The sequence below is a fragment of the Musca domestica genome, unplaced genomic scaffold, assembly GCF_030504385.1.
Source record: "Musca domestica strain aabys unplaced genomic scaffold, Musca_domestica.polishedcontigs.V.1.1 127, whole genome shotgun sequence".
Classification (NCBI taxonomy): domain Eukaryota; kingdom Metazoa; phylum Arthropoda; class Insecta; order Diptera; family Muscidae; genus Musca; species Musca domestica.
Genome location: NW_026712167.1, coordinates 346,258 through 366,161, shown reverse-complemented (window position 1 = coordinate 366,161; position 19,904 = coordinate 346,258). Strand labels below are relative to the sequence as shown.

Here is a 19,904-nt window from a genome sequence, read left to right as displayed (position 1 = left end):
CCTACAGTGGATCTGTCAATAATAATTTCTTCAGATCCAATTCGGAGGAAAGCAAGGCTACGACAGACAGTCTTTCGAATCGCAGATCCTGATAATGTCTGCTGTGAAGAAGACTAGCTTAAAGTATGCGTCGAAACGCTCCAAACCGGCTCTGCCGAGCCCACCGATGGCTTCGATATCTAAGACAGGACAAAGTCTGCCAATAAGGTGGTCACTACGAGCGGACAAAAAACGCACCACTTGCGGAAGCACCAACATCGTCCCAGTGAGCAACACCAAAGGCCAATAAATTCCCCATACAACCAGTTGTGGTGAAGAGGACGATGTTAACTAGAGAGGAAGTAACCCGAGGCAAAGAAAAAAAGTGACGGCACTGACGATATAATCGGCCGTCTCGTATGCTTCGCGTCGTGGCGAAAAAGGGCAGTGGGAAGCACATCGGTGGGGAAACGAAAATTAAACCAGACGGTACCGTGAGTTAATGTGAGTTAATGGCATTGAATCGCTTTGGGAGGGTAGTAATGTCGCCGTTGTATATGTTGCAAAGATCCTATAGGGAATGGTAGGTTCAGCCTGAATTCCACCTCCTGTAGTGGCGTTGAAAGAGGTCCTGCAGTTCGTCAGATCTGCTGATATCCTTATGGTTGAACTTAATGCCCTTAAATCTCTTTAGTAAGGTCGCCACTGTGCCTGTTTCAATGATCCCAAGAGGAATGGTGGTCTCTGTATGGGTTCCACCTCCTGCAATGGAGTTTAAAGAGGCCCTGAAGTTCGTTAAATCCTCCCACCATAGTATGGAGGGTATATTGAGTTTGTCATTCCGTTTGTAACACCTCGAAATATACATTTTAGACCCCACAAAGTAGATATATTCTTGATCAGCATAAAATTCTATGTCGATTTAGCGATGTCCGTCCGCCTATCCGTCTGTGGAAATCACTCTAGCTTCCGAACGAATTGAAGTAGATTAATAAAATTTTACTCAAATGTATGTTATGTCTGCAGAACTTTTGGTATTGAAAATGGGCCATGTAGGTCCACGTTTTGGTATAGTCTCCATTTAACGGTACCTCCCGATATGCGGTATTTTGATTATTTTAGCGATAATATTTACCGGAATTCTTTGAAATTTGGTATTTGAAGTTCGCAATGGATACTACAGCCAAAGACAGAAAATTGTCTGGGCCGGTCCACGTCTTCGTATTGCCCCCATATAAAGGTATCTCCCGATATTCGGCATTTTGATGATTTTAGCGACATTATTCACCCGAATTGTTTCAAATTTGGTATTTGAAGTTCGTAATGGATACTACAGCCTAAGACAGACAATTGTCTGTGTCGATACACGTCTTCGTATAGCCCCCATATAAGGGTACCTCCCGATATTCGGTATTTTGATGATTTTAGCGACATTATTCACTGGAATTGTTTCAAATTTAGTATTTGAAGTTCATAATAGATACTACAGCCTAAGACAGAAAATTGTCTGGGCCGGTCCACGTCTTCGTATAGCCCCCATATAACGGTACCTTCCGATATTCGGTATTTTGATGATTGTTACCGAATTTTTTGCATTTGAATATTGTCGTATAGACTTTAATATAACAGCTACATTCGGTATTTTTTAAGATTTTAAAAGAATTTTTATCGGATTTTATTGTTTTTGAGAATTGCCAAATTCGTTCAAAATGGTGGAGGGCATTAACTTTTGGCCTCAGAAATTAATTCCCATTAATTTTTTTCAATCGGCTTAATCTTTTTTTATTAATTACTAAAATCCCTACATTGGTCTTAATCAGTCAAGCCAGTCACTTTGCTCTGAAATGATAAAAATATGGGTATTATTTAATTTATCCAAAAAAAATTAATGACTTTTGGCCTTAAGCATCGATTTCCATCCATTTTTGCTTAACACCTTAAACCCCTTATTTCCTGATAAGTTGTCCAAGTTAATTTAACCATAAAATTGCCATCGAGTCTAGATAGGAAGTGAACTCCTGTTTCCATCCTCAAAAAAAAAGAGGAATACAATTTTAAAACTCCGGGTTTGAGTCATACAACACGTGGATTTCATGATGATGGTGGGACCTAACCAAACAACTTGAAATGTGGAGACTATTTTGGAATAACAAAGCAATGCTGGCGTTTAAGGTAGAGGCAGTCTGTCTGTCAGCCAGCCAGAATATTTTCATTGAGTAGCGGCAGCAGCAGCAGCGGCAAAATTTTCAAAACAAAAATCCATCCATCCAGTTTTTGTTGGAGTTTTGGATTTGGCAAAAAGCACGGAAAAAATGCCGCAATGACTGGCTTTTGTTGTTTTATTTTTAACAACGAAAATTCTTGCATAAATTTTTATGTTAAGTCGTTGTCTTTGACGACGATGACGATGTTGTTGATGGTTGGATGGCTGGGTTTCTATTGAATTGTTTTTTTTTTTTTTTAATTTTGCCTTTTTCTTCTCCACAAACAAAAGAAGGAAATATGAACGAATTCTTGCTTCTTCTGCTTTTAACTGCCCAAATAAAGACAGTTTGAGAGTTTGTGTGTGTGCAAATAACAGAACCCTCTTTTATAAAAGAAGTCGATGGCGACAACGACGATGACAACGAAAATACGAAACAAAAACAAAAACATAATCATAATAAAGGAATAACAAACAACCAGAGAACAACAGCACACACAACAGCTTTACAACAATACCCTCTTAACATAACATCAATGATAATGTTGTTGTTGTTGCTGCTGCTGTTTTTTGTGTGTAGTCAACTTCGTTCGTCATCATCATGAATACTGTTTGCAAACCAAACAGCAACCCCATATGCTCTACCTCTCTGCCGCTCTTTTGTGCCCAACAACATCAACACAACACAACTTCCCTCAATTCACAAAAACATGCCAAGGCATCCCATCGTCGTTGTCGTTGTCGTCGTCTTCATTCGTCCAGTCCACCGTGCCATGAATGGTGTGTCTCTGTGTATTTGCCAAACCATGTCTCTTCTCTTTTCCTACTGCTCTCCCCTCTTCCAATTGTTGTGATCTCACACATTCAAAATTACCCGTTTTATTTTTCTTCGCTCTTTCTCTCTCACTCATTTGCTTGGGATTGGGTGGTGATACCCCACACATGTACACATGAACTCCTTGTGTGTTTGACGACACAACACAGCAACGAAGGCAACTCTTGGCGTCTCTCTTCTCTTTTGCCTCGGATGGTTGGGTATGTGTGAGTGCTTGGTTGGTTGGTTGGCTGACTGGCTATGGTTAAAAAATCCAATAATTATTATAAAAACAGCAAATAAAGCAATGTTGCCATATTTCATTTGGCGCACACACACACACAGCGCAACAAACACGGACACACAGATAGAAAACAGCAAACCAAAACGAACGATACACAAACAATCATGCACACACAAAGATATTTTGCCTCAATAAGCCTCGACTTGATTCAACGACGGCACAGCGACGACGACAACGACTAACTATGGCTGCCATGTTGCCAAATTTCGTTTCAGTTTTACGTTTATAAAAAGAATTTTTATACAATTTGTGTTGTTGTTGCTGCTGCTGCCGTTGTGTGTTATTTGTCGTTGTTGCCATACATATGGCCGGCCAGAGGAAAGGACAGACAGCACAGCACAGCAAACCAACCAGCCAGTCAGCCAGCCATCAAACCAGCAGGCATAGGAACGAACGACGGAACGGCTAAGTGTATGGCTGGCTCTGCTGAAAACAACACCTCACAGACATCGTCATTTGGCCTGGCCGTCCGTCCAACCATCCATCTATGATGACGACGACGATGTTGCTGTATTTTTTTTTCGTTCGTTCATTGATTTGTTTTTTTTTTTGTTCAGCTTTTAACCATAAATGTGTAGTTTGAACCCAAAATGGTTTTTATGGCTCTGCCAATGCTGCTGACGACGATGGCGATGATGATGGTATTGTTGTTCACTGGCTGGCTCATCGTGTAACCCCAATGTTTCTTCACCAACAACCAATACTTCCCATTTTAAAAACCAAAATATAATGTTTAGCGCGCCAGTCAGTCAGTAGCTGCAAAAATATCATCGTCATCATCATCAACATCGAGCTCCACCATCCAGCCATTAAAACAACAGAAGGCCTAGCCAACCGGGCCAGGCAGGGTGGCATGACAGGACCGGTGGCTTGACTTCCATGCCAGTTATGGTTGGATTTTTGACGTTACCACCAGTTCAGCTAGCCTGGCTGCTGCCAGCCTGCCTGTCAGTTTGGCTGACTTGACTGGTTTTATTTTGGTTTTAATTTTTTTCTTCTTCGTTTTTTTTTTGCAAGTTGATGACAATAAATGGTAATAAAAATTTACTGGCCCCCAAATACGTAGCTCAGAAAATACAGATACAACAACAACAACAACATCGGAACCCAGAATTGAATAATTTTTTTGTATTGCCATGCTGCTCCAAAAAATTCCTATGTGGAAATATATATTTATTTTTTTTTTTTTGAAAAAAAAAATAAATAAAATCATTGACGAAAAATTGAAAACGGAAATTTCTTGATATCAAAACTGGATTTTTCAGAGAGCGGAGGGAGAGAATTCGGATTTCAGAGGGAGACAGAAAGGTAAAATATTATATAGGGATCCTAGCTTTCGAGACATAGTAGGAGATATACAATTTTCTTTTTTTTGAGAAAATCTACAAAAAAAAAAATGCGAATTATTGGGAGGGAGCAAAGCTAAGGAAATAAAAACTGCTGGGAAAGAGAGTGACAGAAATTTAATATTTTCCATCCGTTTCCATTGATATATTTTCCGGACCTGACTATAGAGATATATTCATCCTTAAAAGGTGTTAAATGGTCAGATTTTCAAGGGCAACATTTTCGCAAAATATTCTGAAAATAAAATTTTTTGAATAGTTTAGGTAGATTCCTTGAAGGAATTTGAACAGAGTGTGAAACTCATTCGAATTCGAGCGGGAGCTCTCCTGGAGAATATCAAGCATAGTCAATTTTTCGATGTAGCTCGAATATCAGTTCGAATCAAACCTTGTTTGCTGTTCCACTCACGCTCTCACAAATCAGCGCTCTTTTTCACTCTTAGAGCGAACTTTTGCTTCATTTTCAGTGATTCTGCACCCACGCCAAATTTCCAAATAAAAATGACTCGGGTCACACGAAAGAAAATAGTGAGAGGAGACTCAGTTAAAAACTTCCACACGCGAAACAAAAAATATAGGACCAAGAAAGCCAAAAAAATTCAAGACTTCAGAAAGAACAGACGGACAGGCACAGCCAAATCGACTCCAAATGTCCTGAACGGATTTGGTCCAAAGAAACCTAGCGTTACTTCGATGAGGCACATTTTGGCCGTATCGAATAACTGGAGATAAAGTTAAGAAAATTATAGAATAAAATAGAAAATGATTATTAAAAAAATAAAATATATATTTTTAAATGACTAGCTGGCCACACGAAGCTCAAGAATTTGTGAAAGGCTATAAGACCTAGCTGATGTTTTTTTTAAATATTTTTTAAATAGTCATCAGAGTTTGTGGATATCAAAAATGTATTTTGAAAATATTGGGAGGTACCGTTATATGGGGGCTATACGAAGACGTGGACCTGCATAGACAATTTTCTGTCATAGGCTGTCGTATCCATCACGAACTTCAAATATCAAATTTGAAACAATTCCGGTGAAAAAGGTCGCTAAAATCATCAAAATACCAAATATCGGGAGATACCATTATATGGGGGCTATACCAAAACGTGGACCTACACAGACAATTTTTTGTCATAGGCTTTAATATTAATTACGAACTTCAAATACCAAATTTGAAACAATTCGGGTGAAAAAGGTCGCTAAAATCATTAAAATACCGAATATCGGGAGGTACCGTTATATGGGGGCTATATGAAGACGTGGACCTGCACAGTAAATTTTCTGTTTTAGGCTGTAATATCCCTTTGGAACTTCAAATATCAAATTTAAAACAATTCCGCCGAATAATGTCGCTAAAATCATCAAAATACCGGATATCGGGAGGTACCGTTATATGGGGGCTATACGAAGACGTGGACCTACATGGTCCATTTTCAATACCAAAAGTCCTGCATACATAACATACATTTGGGTAAAATTTTATCAATCTACTTCAATTCGTTCGGAAGCTAGAGTGATTTCCACAGACGGATAAACGGACGGAAATTGTTAAATCGACACAGAATTTTATGCTGGTCAAGAATATATATACTGTGTGGGGTCTAAAATGTGTACTTCGAGGTGTTACAAACGGAATGACAAACTTAATATACCCTCCATACTATGGTGGAGGGTATAAAAAACGATCATAAAAACCGAAATAAGCATCCGGTTCTCTTCAAATTATACACATTACAATATTTTTATTAACCCAAGGTCTGGTGTGAATATGGAATTTTTTTTAATCTATAGTTTTTCAAAGTTTTTCCGACATTATGGAATTTTTTAAAATCAGTTCTTAAACGCTAGCAGACCTCTTATTTATTTTGGTTGATTTTCAAAGATTATCAAATATTGTGATTTCTTTGAAAATATTTTATTAGATTTTATCAAATATTCAACGGCTGCCTATCCGTCTTATAATATTGCCCCTTTTAGATTTTTTTTATAAAAATATTATTTTTTTAAATACCTACTAATTTTCACAATTTAATTATCTTCTCTTTTCAGATCGAAAATCATTGCCGATGAAAAGAAAATAAAAATCGCTCTACATGGCAAGAAAAAAAGTGTTAATATTTCCATAATTAGAAAAATCAATGCAAAAAATATATAAGAAATATATAAAAATAAATATAAAATAAAAGTTAAAAAAATTGCAAATAAATGCAATTAGTGCAAAAGAAAAATAAAAAAAGTTCTGAATAAAATCGCCAACAGAGAAATTAGAAAAAAAATCGATCTCTAACGATTTAATGCCAAAGCCGCTGTATCGCTGATATTCACAACAACACAAATATAAAGGATACACCCCGCCCCCTCCCCCATTGCAAGAAAAAAGGATAACCATTTTATTTCAGCTGAATGGGTTTGGAGTGCGCCCATTTAAAAAATAATTCGCCTCCATGAAGTTTCACAAACGAAAATGGTACGAGAGACCAACAACGTCTGTTTTGGACAAATAGCCCAAGAAACGCAAGTTGTTGTGCGCGAGGATAACAAGCGAGATCATTTGAAACGGTAGGTAGTGCGGAATTTTCAAATTTATTGATACAAGTAATTTGGATGTTGAATGATATTTTTTTCGGAGAAGAAGGGGGTTTGAAATCAAAATAATGTGTTATACGCTTTTCTATTTGTACAATAGTTTTCTATTTATTTTAGAAATTAGACCCCCGAAATGGGCACGCGATTAGCATAAAATGGAAACTTATATTTTTTAAATATTTTTAATAGGAGGCCTCAAATTATTTTCTGTCGAGAAAAAAACCTACCGAAAAAGCCTGTAATTTTTCCTGCAGAAAACCCAACAGACTTAGGGCCCAGGTAGTTCCTATGGAAAAAAGCCAGCAGTTCTGGTGGTCGGCAACTTTTTTCCTATGGAAAAAAGCCAGCAGTCCTGGGGGTCTGCAACTTTTTTCCTATGGAAAAAAGCCAGCAGTCCTGGGGGTCTGCAACTTTTTTCCTATGGAAAAAAGCCAGCAGTCCTGGGGGTCTGCAACTTTTTTCCTATGGAAAAAAGCCAGCAGTCCTGGGGTCTGCAACTTTTTTCCTATGGAAAAAAGCCAGCAGTCCTGGGGGTCTGCAACTTTTTTCCTATGGAAAAAAGCCAGCAGTCCTGGGGGTCTGCAACTTTTTTCCTATGGAAAAAAGCCAGCAGTCCTGGGGGTCTGCAACTTTTTTCCTATGGAAAAAAGCCAGCAGTCCTGGGGGTCTGCAACTTTTTTCCTATGGAAAAAAGCCAGCAGTCCTGGGGGTCTGCAACTTTTTTCCTATGGAAAAAAGCCAGCAGTCCTGGGGGTCTGCAACTTTTTTCCTATGGAAAAAAGCCAGCAGTCCTGGTGGTCTGCAACTTTTTTCCTATGCAAAAAAGCCAGCAGCAGTCCTAAGGGTCTGCAACTTTTTTCCTATGCAAAAAAGCCAGCAGTCCAGGGGGTCTGCAACTGTTTTCCTATGGAAAAAAGCCAGTTGCAGTCCTGGGGGTCTGCAACTTTTTTCCTATGGAAAAAGCCAGCTGCAGTCCTGGGGGTCTGCAACTTTTTTCCTATGGGAAAAGGCCAGCAGTCCTGGAGGTCTGCAACTTTTTTCCTATGGAAAAAAGACGGCAGCAGTCCTGGGCTTCTGCAACTTTTTTTCTATGGAAAAAAACCAGCAGCAGTCCTTTTTTCCTATGGAAAAAAGCCAGCAGCAGTCCTGGGAGTCTGCAACTTTTTTTAGAAGTCGTGGGGGTCTGAAACTTTTTTCCTATGAAAAAAGCCAGCAGCAGACCTGGGGTTCTGCAACTTTTTTCCGATTGAAAAAAAATCCAGCAGCAGTCCTGGGGTTCTGCAACTTTTTTCCTATGAAAAAATTTTTTTCCTATGGAAAAAAGCCAGTAGTAGTCCTGGAGTTCTGCAACTGTTTTCCTATGGAAAAAAGCCAGCACCAGTCCTGGGGTTCTGCAACTTTTTTCCTATGGAAAAAAGCCAGCAGCAGTCCTGGGGGTCTGCAACTTTTTTCTTATGGAAAAAAGCAGGCAGTCCTGCGGGTATGTATTTTTTTCCAAAGAATCCTCTTTAAAATTTTAATTTAAAGAAAAAATTTCAAAATTCAAAATTTAATTGAATTTTCAACATCAAAGTCCAATACTCTTTAATGGCAATTTTGTGTGTGTTTCGGGTCTACGGCTCTTTGGGTGTCACAAAGATCTTTTTCTATGCCTTTACGCGAATGAAAAACGCCCAGACAAATGATGACGAACACTAGCGGTCGGTCTGACCGACGGTCTGGCGGTGTAGAACTCAAATTGAAATATTTTAATGGCAAATAAATGTTAGAAAAATTGCCGTGGCGACAAATTATGTTGTGATTTTTTTCTAGTTTTGAATTTGAAGAAACCCCGAAACGAGATTGGCAAGAAAACGATACAAAAATAACAACAACAGTAGCAGCAGTCATAAATTATGAAACGTACGAAAAATTAAAAAAAAAAATAATTAAAAATAAAATACCTTCACGTTTTGGCTTTGGTATGGGAGGAATAAAATATAAATTGAAATAAAATCTTGTCGAGTTGTACCCTACACTTTCAGAAATCTTCTATAGATAGGAGGCCTTTTAAGAGCTTCCAAGAAAAAATTTGTAGATAAAATAACTTGTTAAGGTCTTCTGGAAATATAGGAACTTTGGGAGGTATTCAATCGATAGGAAAGCTTCAAAATATTTTCTGTAGATAAAAGAATTTCTAGAGGTCTTCTAAAAATAGAAAAAACATTTAGAGGTATTCAGAAAATGAAGATTCCTCCAGGACCATTCTCAAAGTACAGGTCTTCCCGGAGGTGGCATATAACTAGAAACCTTTCTCTATATTTTGCATATCTTCAGAGTATAGCAATCTTTCAGGATGTAATACCTGACCTCTTGGACGTCTAGTCTAAATAGTGGACTTAATCGAAGTCCTTAGGAAGGTCTTCCAAAGGGAGTTCCTTCGGAACCCTTCTATAGATTTTAAATTTTGAAGTAGACCAGATGATGTACCCTATATCAGCAGTACTTGGGCTTGTACAAGTACTGGCATTTTGTTGATGAAAAAAAAACCACAGAACTTCCTGAGGTCTTCTGGTAATAAAGGATATTTTGAAGGTCTTCACTAGAGAGGAAAGCTTCCAGATGTCTTGAAAGAATTTGATGTCTGTAGATAGAATCATTTTTAGACGCCTTTTACAATTAGGAAACCTATTAGAGATCATCGGTAAAGGATGGTTTCTCCAGGACCATTTTCAGGAAGAATTGCTTGTGTATAACTGAAAGTCTTTCTCTATCTTTTGAATATCTTCTAAGCATAGCAACCTTTCAGGGGGTGCTACGTGACCTCTTAGACGTCTTCTCTAAATAAAGGACCTCATCGAAGTCCTTTGGAAAGTCTTCAATAGACAGCAGTCCTTTCAGAAACCTTTTATAGATATTAAATTTTGAAGCAGACCCGATGATGTACCCTATATCAGCAGTACTAGGGGTCTTCTATAGGCTTGTATAAAAATAGTGAATCTAGAGGTGGAAGAACGTCTCGAGGTCTTCTGTACATAAAGGATATTTTGAAGGACTTTGCTAGACAGGTCCGCTTCCAGATTTCCTCTGCAGATAGAAGAATTTTTAGTGATTTTTTAAAAATAGAATACCTATTAGACACCTTCGGTAGATGCTGTTTCCTCCAGGATCAATCTTCAGATGAACGTCCGTCCTTTATATAATTGAAATCCTTTCTCTATTTTTCCTATATTTTCTAAGCACAGCAGTCAATCGGAAAGTGATAAGTGTCATCTTGAACGTCTTCTCTGAGAGGGTACCTCACGTACCTGATTCAAAATTTGATTCAACGCATCTGCTTTAAAATTTAGTAACTGTAAAAGGTTTCAGAAGGAACACATGTCTAAGGAAGACTTTCCGAAGGACTTCGATGAGACTTTAGTGGACTTCATCGAAGTCCTTCGAAAAGACAGGAGCTCCTTCAGAATCCTTCTAAAGATACTAAATTCAGCAGTAGACCCGATCATGTACCCTATATCAGCAGTACTAGGAGTCTTTTATGGGCTTGTATAAAAATGGTCCTTCTTGAGGTGTTTCGTTGATGGAAAAACTACTCGAAGCCTTCGGGAAAAAAGGACATTCTAAAGGTTAGGACAGCTTCCAGATTTCTTTTTTAGATTGATCTGGATCTGGAAGTATTCTTAAAATAGAAAACCTATCAGAGATTTTCGGTAGATGATGTTTCCTCCAGGACCACTCTTCGGATGAAGGTCCTTTCTCTATCTTTCCTATATCTTTAAGGCATAGCTGTCAATCAGGACGTGAATGTCACGTATCACGTGATGGCTACTCTAAAAGGGTGCATTATCTGAAGGAACTCCTCTCTCTAAAAGATTTTCCCCAGGACTTTGATGAGACTTTAGTGGACCTCATCGAAGTTCTTCAGTTCTAGAGGTATTTTATTGTGCTTCCCTGGAATTGAAGGGCATTCCGAAGGTCTCCACTTGACAGGACAGCTTCCAGATTTCTTCTGTAGATTGTTGAAGCATTTCTGGAAGTCTTCTAAAAATAGAAAACCTCTTCGAGATCTTCGGTACGTGAAGATGTCTCCAGGACCATTCATCATATGAAAATCCTTTATATAATTGGAAGCAATTGTCTATCTTTCCTATTTCTTCTGAGCTTAGTAGTCCATCAGGTGGTTATACATACACAGACTTTTAGGAGGTCTTCCATAGATAGAAAATGCTTCAGGGTCCTTAGTCATACCTCATTCGGAGATGCTACATGAGTAGAGGACCTCTTGGACGTCTTCTATGGAAAGAGGGCCTCCTCAAAGTCCTTCGAGAGGTCTTCCATAGAGAGAAGTTCATTCAGAACCCTATGTAGAGATATAAAATTTGGAAGCAGTGACATACCATGTGATAGACCAACTATGCCCACCCTCTACCCAATTATGGTCTCTAGGCGCACAAACATATCTACGTCTATGTGTAGGTGATATAAAAACACTAAACTGAAATACAAACTGTTCGATTTTTTTAAAGATGTTGACCTTCGATTTTCGAGAACTAGAACATATATGTTGTTGTTGTTTTTATCGTCGTCGCTGTTGTTGTTAACCTATGGTTAGATGATGTGGTCGATCGATCGTTCGTTCGTTCACTCAGTGGCAGTGACTGTCTGTCATTCATGCTGTGCGTCTTGTCATCGATCTTGAAATAGTTTTCACAATAAATAAATAATCGAACTCGGCGGCATTTTCTTTGTAAACAAATAAATTTGTAAAAAAAAAAAACTAAAATAAAAATGTCAAAGAAAATATGTCGAAATTAATTTCGAAGGTACGATTGAGTCGTGATGCCAACCAAAAATACGAAAAATAACAACAAATAAGAAATATGAGAAACAATTTTTTCAATGTTAACACAAAATTTATGGCCATTTGTTTTTAGGCCCAAAAAGTATGTTGCGGTGATGAAAGCATTTTCAAGGTCAAAAAAAAAAAAAAAAACATAAACGAAATATGTTGTACAAAAATAAACAAAAAATTAAACAAATAACAGGCCCTAGGAATTCAAGATTTTTATTGGATAAAATTAAAATTGCCGGTCCCTAAGACTGGTAATTTTTTCATAGGAAATATAAAGTTGCAGACCCCAGAACTGCTGGCTTTTTCCATAGGAAAAAATTGCAGACTCCCAGGACTGTTGGTTTTTTCCAAATTGCAGAACCCCAGGAATGCTGGTTTTTTTCTCTAGAAAAAAATTGCAGAACCCCAGGACTGCTGGGTTTTTTCCATGAAAAAAAGTTGCAGATCACCAGGACTGCTGGTTTTTTTTCACTAGAAAAAATCGCAGACCACCAGGACTGCTGTTTTTTTCTCTAGAAAAAAATTGCAGACCCCCAGGACTGCTGGTTTTTTTTCTCTAGAAAAAAAATTGCAGACCCCCAGGACTGCTGATTTTTTTTTCTCTAGAAAAAAAAATTGCAGACCCCCAGGACTGCTGGCTTTTTTCCATAAGAAAAAAGTTGCAGAACCTCAGGACTGCTGTTTTTTAGAAAAAATTACAGACAACAAGGGACTGCTGGTTTTTTTTTTCTCTAAAAGAATTGCGGACCCCCAGGACTACTGTTTTTTTTTTTTTTTTTGTAGAAAAAATGGCAGAGCCCCAGGAAATTTCTATAAAAAATAACTGGGCCCATCAGACTGTTGGGATTTTTCTATAGAAATAGCACAATTATGGAATTGATAATAAGTTTTTGGAAAATCCCCGCAGTGCGTCAGTCACTTGCTCATCATTTATGGACGTATTCTTAAACTTATTTTTCTATTTTTACTAATTTACATACCCAGAAAGCCAAGACAACACAACACAAAAATGGGAAAAGAAATTTTTAAAAATAAAATTTAATACAACTAAGCAATCGCACATGGAAAATTTCCCAGAGTGATTCGTCAAGGCTTTTTTCCGTTTACACTTAAGTGGATAGATTAATGCCAGAACCAAATGATTTATGTCCATCAATAAACGTTTTAATGATTCTAAAATGGGGGCTATTTTCAATGATGATGAAGATCATTTTATAGCGTTTGTTTTGTTTTTTCTAATTTTTGCAAGAATACCTTGGGTGATTTACGGCTGATATTAAAAACCATATTTGTATAAATTTTTCAGAAAATTAAATAAACATTGTAAATTGTTCTTATTCTTTTTTTATTTAATTATAGACAAAGTTTTGAAAAAGAAAAAAATATTTCAGATGGGATGTGTATACGTCATATTTGAAAATAAATTAATCATACGCACCCCCTAGACATAATTAAAATCAATTATACGCAGCGATGAACGCAGTATGAATTCACTGTAAATTAGTAAAGTTCTTTATTAAAAACTCTAAATTTTCCCAATTCAAATTTATTTTCCGAATTACAAAACTTTTTATCTATTTTCTATTGTTTAAATTTTCAACTAACATGGCTGGCGAAATTAAACAATTAAATACTAGACATAGCGTGACAAATGATTATTAAAATTACCAATGTTCTCTTCACATGCCCACAACAATTATTGATTTAAGTGATACCGAATTTGACATTGAAAATATTGTTCTAGTATTTTTTTTTGTTAAGCTGCTGTAAAATATTTGTAAATTTAACTACAAAATATGAAACACATTCATAGAGGCGGATATTCTTGGGAATGCAAGGGAAAAATGTGACAATTTAATGAACAATAAATATAGGAATTTTTAGACAAGTAAATAAAAATTAAAATATCCAAATTCTTGAACTGATAATTTCTATATAGGGCCCTGAAATTTTTCCCTGTCCCTGTGCGGGCCTGTAATGTTTTCTACAGCAGTCCCGGTGTCTCTGTTATTTTTTTCTCTAGAAAAAAATGCAAAGGCACCTGTAATTTTTTCTAGAGAAAAAACCAACAGTCCCTGTTGGGGCCTGTAATTTTTTCTAGAGAAAAAACCAACAAACCCTGGGGTCCTGTAATTTTTTCTAGAGAAATAACCAACAGACCCTGGGGTCCTGTAATTTTTTCTAGAGAAAAAACCAACAGACCCTTTGGTGCTGTAATTTTTTCTAGAGAAAAAACCAACAGCCCCTGGGGTCCTGTAATTTTTTCTAGAGAAAAAAACCAACAGTCCCTGGGGTCCTGTAATTTTTTCTAGAGAAAAAACCAACAGTCCCTGGGGTCCAGTATTTTTTTCTAAAGAAAAAACCGACAGTCCTGGGGTCCAGTAATTTTTTCTAAAGAAAAAATCGACAGTCCTGGGGTCCTGTAATTTTTTCTAGAGAAAAAAAACCAACATTCCCTGGGGTCCTGTAATTTTTTCTAGAGAAAAAACCAACATTCCCTGGGGTCCTGTAATTTTTTCTAGAGAAAAAAACCAACAGTCCCTGGGGTCCTGTAATTTTTTCTATAGAAAAAACCAACAGTCCCGGGGGTCCTGTAATTTTTTCTATAGAAAAAAACCAACAGTCCCGGGGGTCCTGTAATTTTTCTATAGAAAAAAACCAACAGTCCCTGGGGTCCTGTAATTTTTTCTAGAGAAAAAAACCAACAGTCCCTGTGGGGGCCTGTAATTTTTTCTAGAGAAAAAAACCAACAGTCCCTGAGGGGGTCCCGCAATTTTTTCTAGAGAAAAAAACCAACAGTCCCTGAGGGGGTCCCGCAATTTTTTCTAGAGAAAAAAACCAACAGTCCCTGTGGGGGCCTGTAATTTTTTCTAGAGAAAAAAACCAACAGTCCCCGGGGGCCTGTAATTTTTTCTAGAGAAAAAAACCAACAGTCCCCGGGGGCCTGTAATTTTTTCTAGAGAAAAAAACCAACAGTCCCCGGGGGCCTGTAATTTTTTCTATTGAAAAAAACCAACAGTCCCCGTTGAGGGCCTGTAATTTTTTCTATTGAAAAAAACCAACAGTCCCTGTTGAGGGCCTGTAATTTTTTCTATTGAAAAAAACCAACAGTCCCTGTGAGGGGCCTGTAATTTTTTCTATAGAAAAAACCAACAGTCCCTGTGAGGGGCCTGTAATTTTTTCTATAGAAAAAACCGACAGTCCCTATTGAGGGTCTGTAATTTTTTCTATTAAAAAAACCGACAGTCCCTATTGAGGGCCTGTAATTTTTTCTATTGAAAAAACCAACAGTCCCTGTTGAGGGCCTGTAATTTTTTCTATTGAAAAAACCAACAGTCCCTGTTGAGGGCCTGTAATTTTTTCTATTGAAAAAACCAACAGTCCCTGTTGAGGGCCTGTAATTTTTTCTAGAGAAAAAAAACAAGAGTCTTTGTTGAGGGCCTGTAATTTTTTCTATTGAAAAAAAAACCAAGAGTCCCTTTTGAGGGCCTGTAATTTTTTCTAGAGAAAAAAAACAAGAGTCTTTGTTGAGGGCCTGTAATTTTTTCTAGAGAAAAAACCAAGAGTCTTTGTCGAGGGCCTGTAATTTTTTCTAGAGAAAAAACCAACAGTCCCTGTTGAGGGCCTGTAATTTTTTCTAGAGAAAAAACCAACAGTCCCTGTTGAGGGCCTGTAATTTTTCTAGAGAAAAAACCAAGAGTCTTTGTCGAGGGTCTGTAATTTTTTCTAGAGAAAAAACCAACAGTCCCTTTTGGGGGCCTGTAATTTTTTCTAGAGAAAAAAACAACAGACCCTGTTGAGGGCCTGTAATTTTTTCTAGAGAAAAAACCAACAGACCCTGTTGAGGGCCTGTAATTTTTTCTAGAGAAAAAACCAACAGACCCTGTTGAGGGCCTGTAATTTTTCTAGAGAAAAAACCAACAGACCCTTTTGAGGGCCTGTAATTTTTCTAGAGAAAAACCAACAGACACTGTTGAGGGCCTGTAATTTTTTCTAGAGAAAAAAACCAACAGTCCCTGGGGTCCAGTAATTTTTTCTATAGAAAAAAACCAACAGTCCCTGGGGTCCTGTAATTTTTTCTATAGAAAAAAAACCAACAGTCCCTGGGTTCCTGTAATTTTTTCTATAGAAAAAAACCAACAGTCCCTGGGGTCCTGTAATTTTTTCTATAGAAAAAAACCAACAGTCCCTGTTGAGGGCCTGTAATTTTTTCTTGAGAAAAAAACCAACAGTCCCTGTTGAGGCCTGTAATTTTTTCTAGAGAAAAAACCAACAGTCCCTGTTGAGGCCTGTAATTTTTTCTAGAGAAAAAACCAACAGTCCCTGTTGAGAGCCTGCAATTTTTTCTATTGAAAAAAAACCGACAATCCTGGTCATGCAATTAATAATAAAATCTGACAGTCCTGGGGTCCTGCAATTTTTTCTATTAAAAAAAAAAATTGGACAGTCCTGGGTACTACAATTTTTTTCTCAGCCATATGGCTACAGAGGGTACCTCACCCAAAACGGGTCAAAATTTTGAATGACCATCCGATTCTTTTCAAATTTCACACATCCTAATATTTTTATTAACACAAAATGTTGTGTGAAGATGGGATATGTAGGCCTACTACTCCTGGTAGCTCCGCCACAAAGTTGACCCCTTTGAATAACTTTGAATAACCAAAATAGTCATAAAACGTCAAATAAGTACCTATTTCTCTTTGAATTTCATACATCCCAATATTTCTTCCAACACAAGATCTCGGCCCATTAATTCTGGTACCTACCCGACAAAGTGTTATAATTTCCTAATACGAATATCTCTCATAACTTGCGATGCAAGTCGGAGAGACTTTTCAAACTTGGTATATCTAAGAATTCCTGCCAACCATTGATCTGATGTGAATATGGGATTTATCGACCCACTCCTTCTGGTACCTCCGCCACAAAAGGGTCAAAATTTTGAATAATTATAACTCTTATAAAATGAGTAATAGGGTCCGATCGTCTTCAAAATTTCGTACATCTCAACATTTCTATCAACGTAAGATCTGGTGTGAAGATGATCGATATCGGTCCATTTATTCTGGTACCTCCCCCAGAAAGGGTCATAATTTTCAAATACGTATATCTCTCATAACTTGCGAAGCATATCGGAGATACTTTTCAAATTTGGTATGTCTAAAGATTCCTGTCAACCTGTGATCTGATGTGAATATGGAATTTATCGGCCCACAAAAGTTAAATATTTAGATCAGAAATAATTCGCACAAACTTGTATTTTTTCTAGATCGGCAGTCCTTGGAGGTCTGTGATTATTTTTCTATGGAAAACCCAACCAAACTGTATTTTTTTTCGTTAGAAAAAAAAAAAAAAACAATTTTCCCAGTGGTCTGTGATTTTTTCCTGTGGAAAACATGAAAGTTCGGGGTCCCATGGATATTTGGCTGTCCTGGAGGACCGCTTTCCACGGAACCTTCCTTTTTTTTCTGAGATCTGATGTGAATATGGAATTTATCGGCTCACTCCTTCTGGTACCTCTCCCACAAAAGTTAAACATTTAGATCAGCAATAATTCGCAAAAACTTGTATTTTTTCTAGATCGGCAGTCCTTGGAGGCCTGTGATTATTTTTCTATGGAAAACCCAAGCCCCTTGGAGCCTGTATTTTTTTTTCTGTAAAAAAAAAACAATTTTTCCAGTGGTCTGTGATTTTTTCCTGTTGAAGAAACACGGCAGCCCGGTGTCCCAGGGAAATTTGGCTGTCCTGGAGGTCCGTGATCCAAGCATCCTGCATTTTTTCCTATAGAAATTTTAAGTTTCAATCGACACTTTTATTTTTTTCATATGAAAAATTTACCGGCCCTTGGGGTAGATACAGTTTAAATCGTTCTGCCATTGCGATGTTGCCACATTCTTTTATTTTATATATATATTTTTTTTTAGAAAACCCCACGAAAGCCATGATTTTTTGGACTTATCGATGCTGCTTTAAAATCTCATCAGCATCATCTCCATTGCCCGAGTGTTGGGAACAAAACTCTAACGCTGCATTGTATTTCCATTTGTATTGCTCGCCCTTATCTTAGATAGCCGGCTACATTAGATGGCTGTTTTGTCTGCGTCGTAAAATGAACCTCCTTTTTTAACTTGGATCTCTTCAAATTTTTGAAGCGTTTGATTTTTTTTTTTTTTGATTTTCTAAAAACAATTTCTTAAAATGTATTTTATTTCCAAGATATGCTGCTCAGATATGCCAGAAAAAAAAAAAAAAGAAAACGAAACAAAAAGCTTTGCAAACTCTAAGGCACGTTTTGGTGGTATCTATGCCACACTCGTATCTGGAAGAGCAACAAAACAAACAAAAACAAAAGAAGAAAAGAAAACGAAACAAACAAATCAACTCCTTCTATTTGGGTTCTTCTTCCCCTTCTTTGGTGTTTTGTTCCTCGCTGATGGTGTTAACATAAAACGTAATAAAATATCGTTTTCTTTGTTGTGTCATTTTTGGACTCCCTCTTCTTCCCAGCCTCCACTCAACATGGACTCCCTTAAGCCTTTTTTTGTTCCTGCCTGCCAGCCTGCCTCCATTTGGTTTCGAATTCTTGGAAAGACCTTCCATGTGTGAGTGCCTGGCCTGGCTGGTCTCATTGTGGCCCAGCAGCTCTGTTGGTCTCTGGTCTCTTGGAAAAAATAACAATTTAAACGCATGAGTTGCCTTATTTTCCAGGCGGTTGAACTTTACGAAGAGAATATTTGCTTGGCTTGGCATTTGAGCTGAGAATAACAAAAAACAACAAAAATAATGTTGAATAAGAAATTCGACATCTAATGTCTTGGGTTCTTCTAGGCTTTTTATGATAAATGAATGCGAGGCGAGCATCATTCAAAGGATTACCAACGAAAAATTAAGATGACATGACATGATTTCAGGGATAGACAACGATTTTTTCTAAAAAAAACAGGGAAACTCAAAGGACTATTTGAAATAAATTATAAAAAAAAATAGGACCCCAGGAGTGCCTGATTTTTTCGTTGGAAAAATTGCAGGACCCCAGGACTGCCTAATTTTTTCGTTAGAAAAAATTGCAGGACCCCAGGACTGCCTGATTTTTTCGTTAGAAAAATTGCAGGACCCCAGGACTGCCTGATTTTTTCGTTAGAAAAAATTGCAGGACCCCAGGACTGCCTGATTTTTCGTTAGAAAAAATTGCAGGACCCCAGGACTGCCTGATTTTTTCGTTAGAAAAAATTGCAGGACCCCAGGACTGCCTGATTTTTTCGTTAGAAAAATTGCAGGACCCCAGGACTGCCTGATTTTTTCGTTAGAAAAAATTGCAGGACCCAGGACTGCCTGATTTTTTTCGTTAGAAAAAATTGCAGGACCCCAGGACTGCCTGATTTTTTCGTTAGAAAAAATTGCAGGACCCCAGGACTGCCTGATTTTTTCGTTAGAAAAAATTGCAGGACCCCAGGACTGCCTGATTTTTTCGTTAGAAAAATTGCAGGACCCAGGACTGCCTGATTTTTCGTTAGAAAAAATTGCAGGACCCCAGGACTGCCTGATTTTTTCGTTAGAAAAAAATTGCAGGACCCCAGGACTGCCCTGATTTTTTCGTTAGAAAAAATTGCAGGACCCCAGGACTGTCGGTTTTTTCATTAGAAAAAATTGCAGGACCCCAGGACTGCCTGATTTTTTCGTTAGAAAAATTGCAGGACCCCAGGACTGCCTGATTTTTTCGTTAGAAAAATTGCAGGACCCCAGGACTGCCTGATTTTTTCGTTAGAAAAAATTGCAGGACCCCAGGACTGCCTGATTTTTTCGTTAGAAAAAATTGCAGGACCCCGGACTGCC

General features: G+C 37.7%; 1 protein-coding gene across 1 annotated transcript in view; it reads left to right on the top strand.

Moving 5' to 3' along the window:
• The window catches only part of LOC131800491 (protein split ends-like), a 280,268-nt gene that overhangs the window by 14,626 nt on the left and 245,738 nt on the right, over positions 1-19,904 (top strand). Inside the window, 1 exon segment of the mRNA XM_059118397.1 lies at positions 6,701-7,210. Coding sequence (XP_058974380.1) covers positions 7,116-7,210 — 95 coding nt within the window. The 5' untranslated portion in view covers positions 6,701-7,115.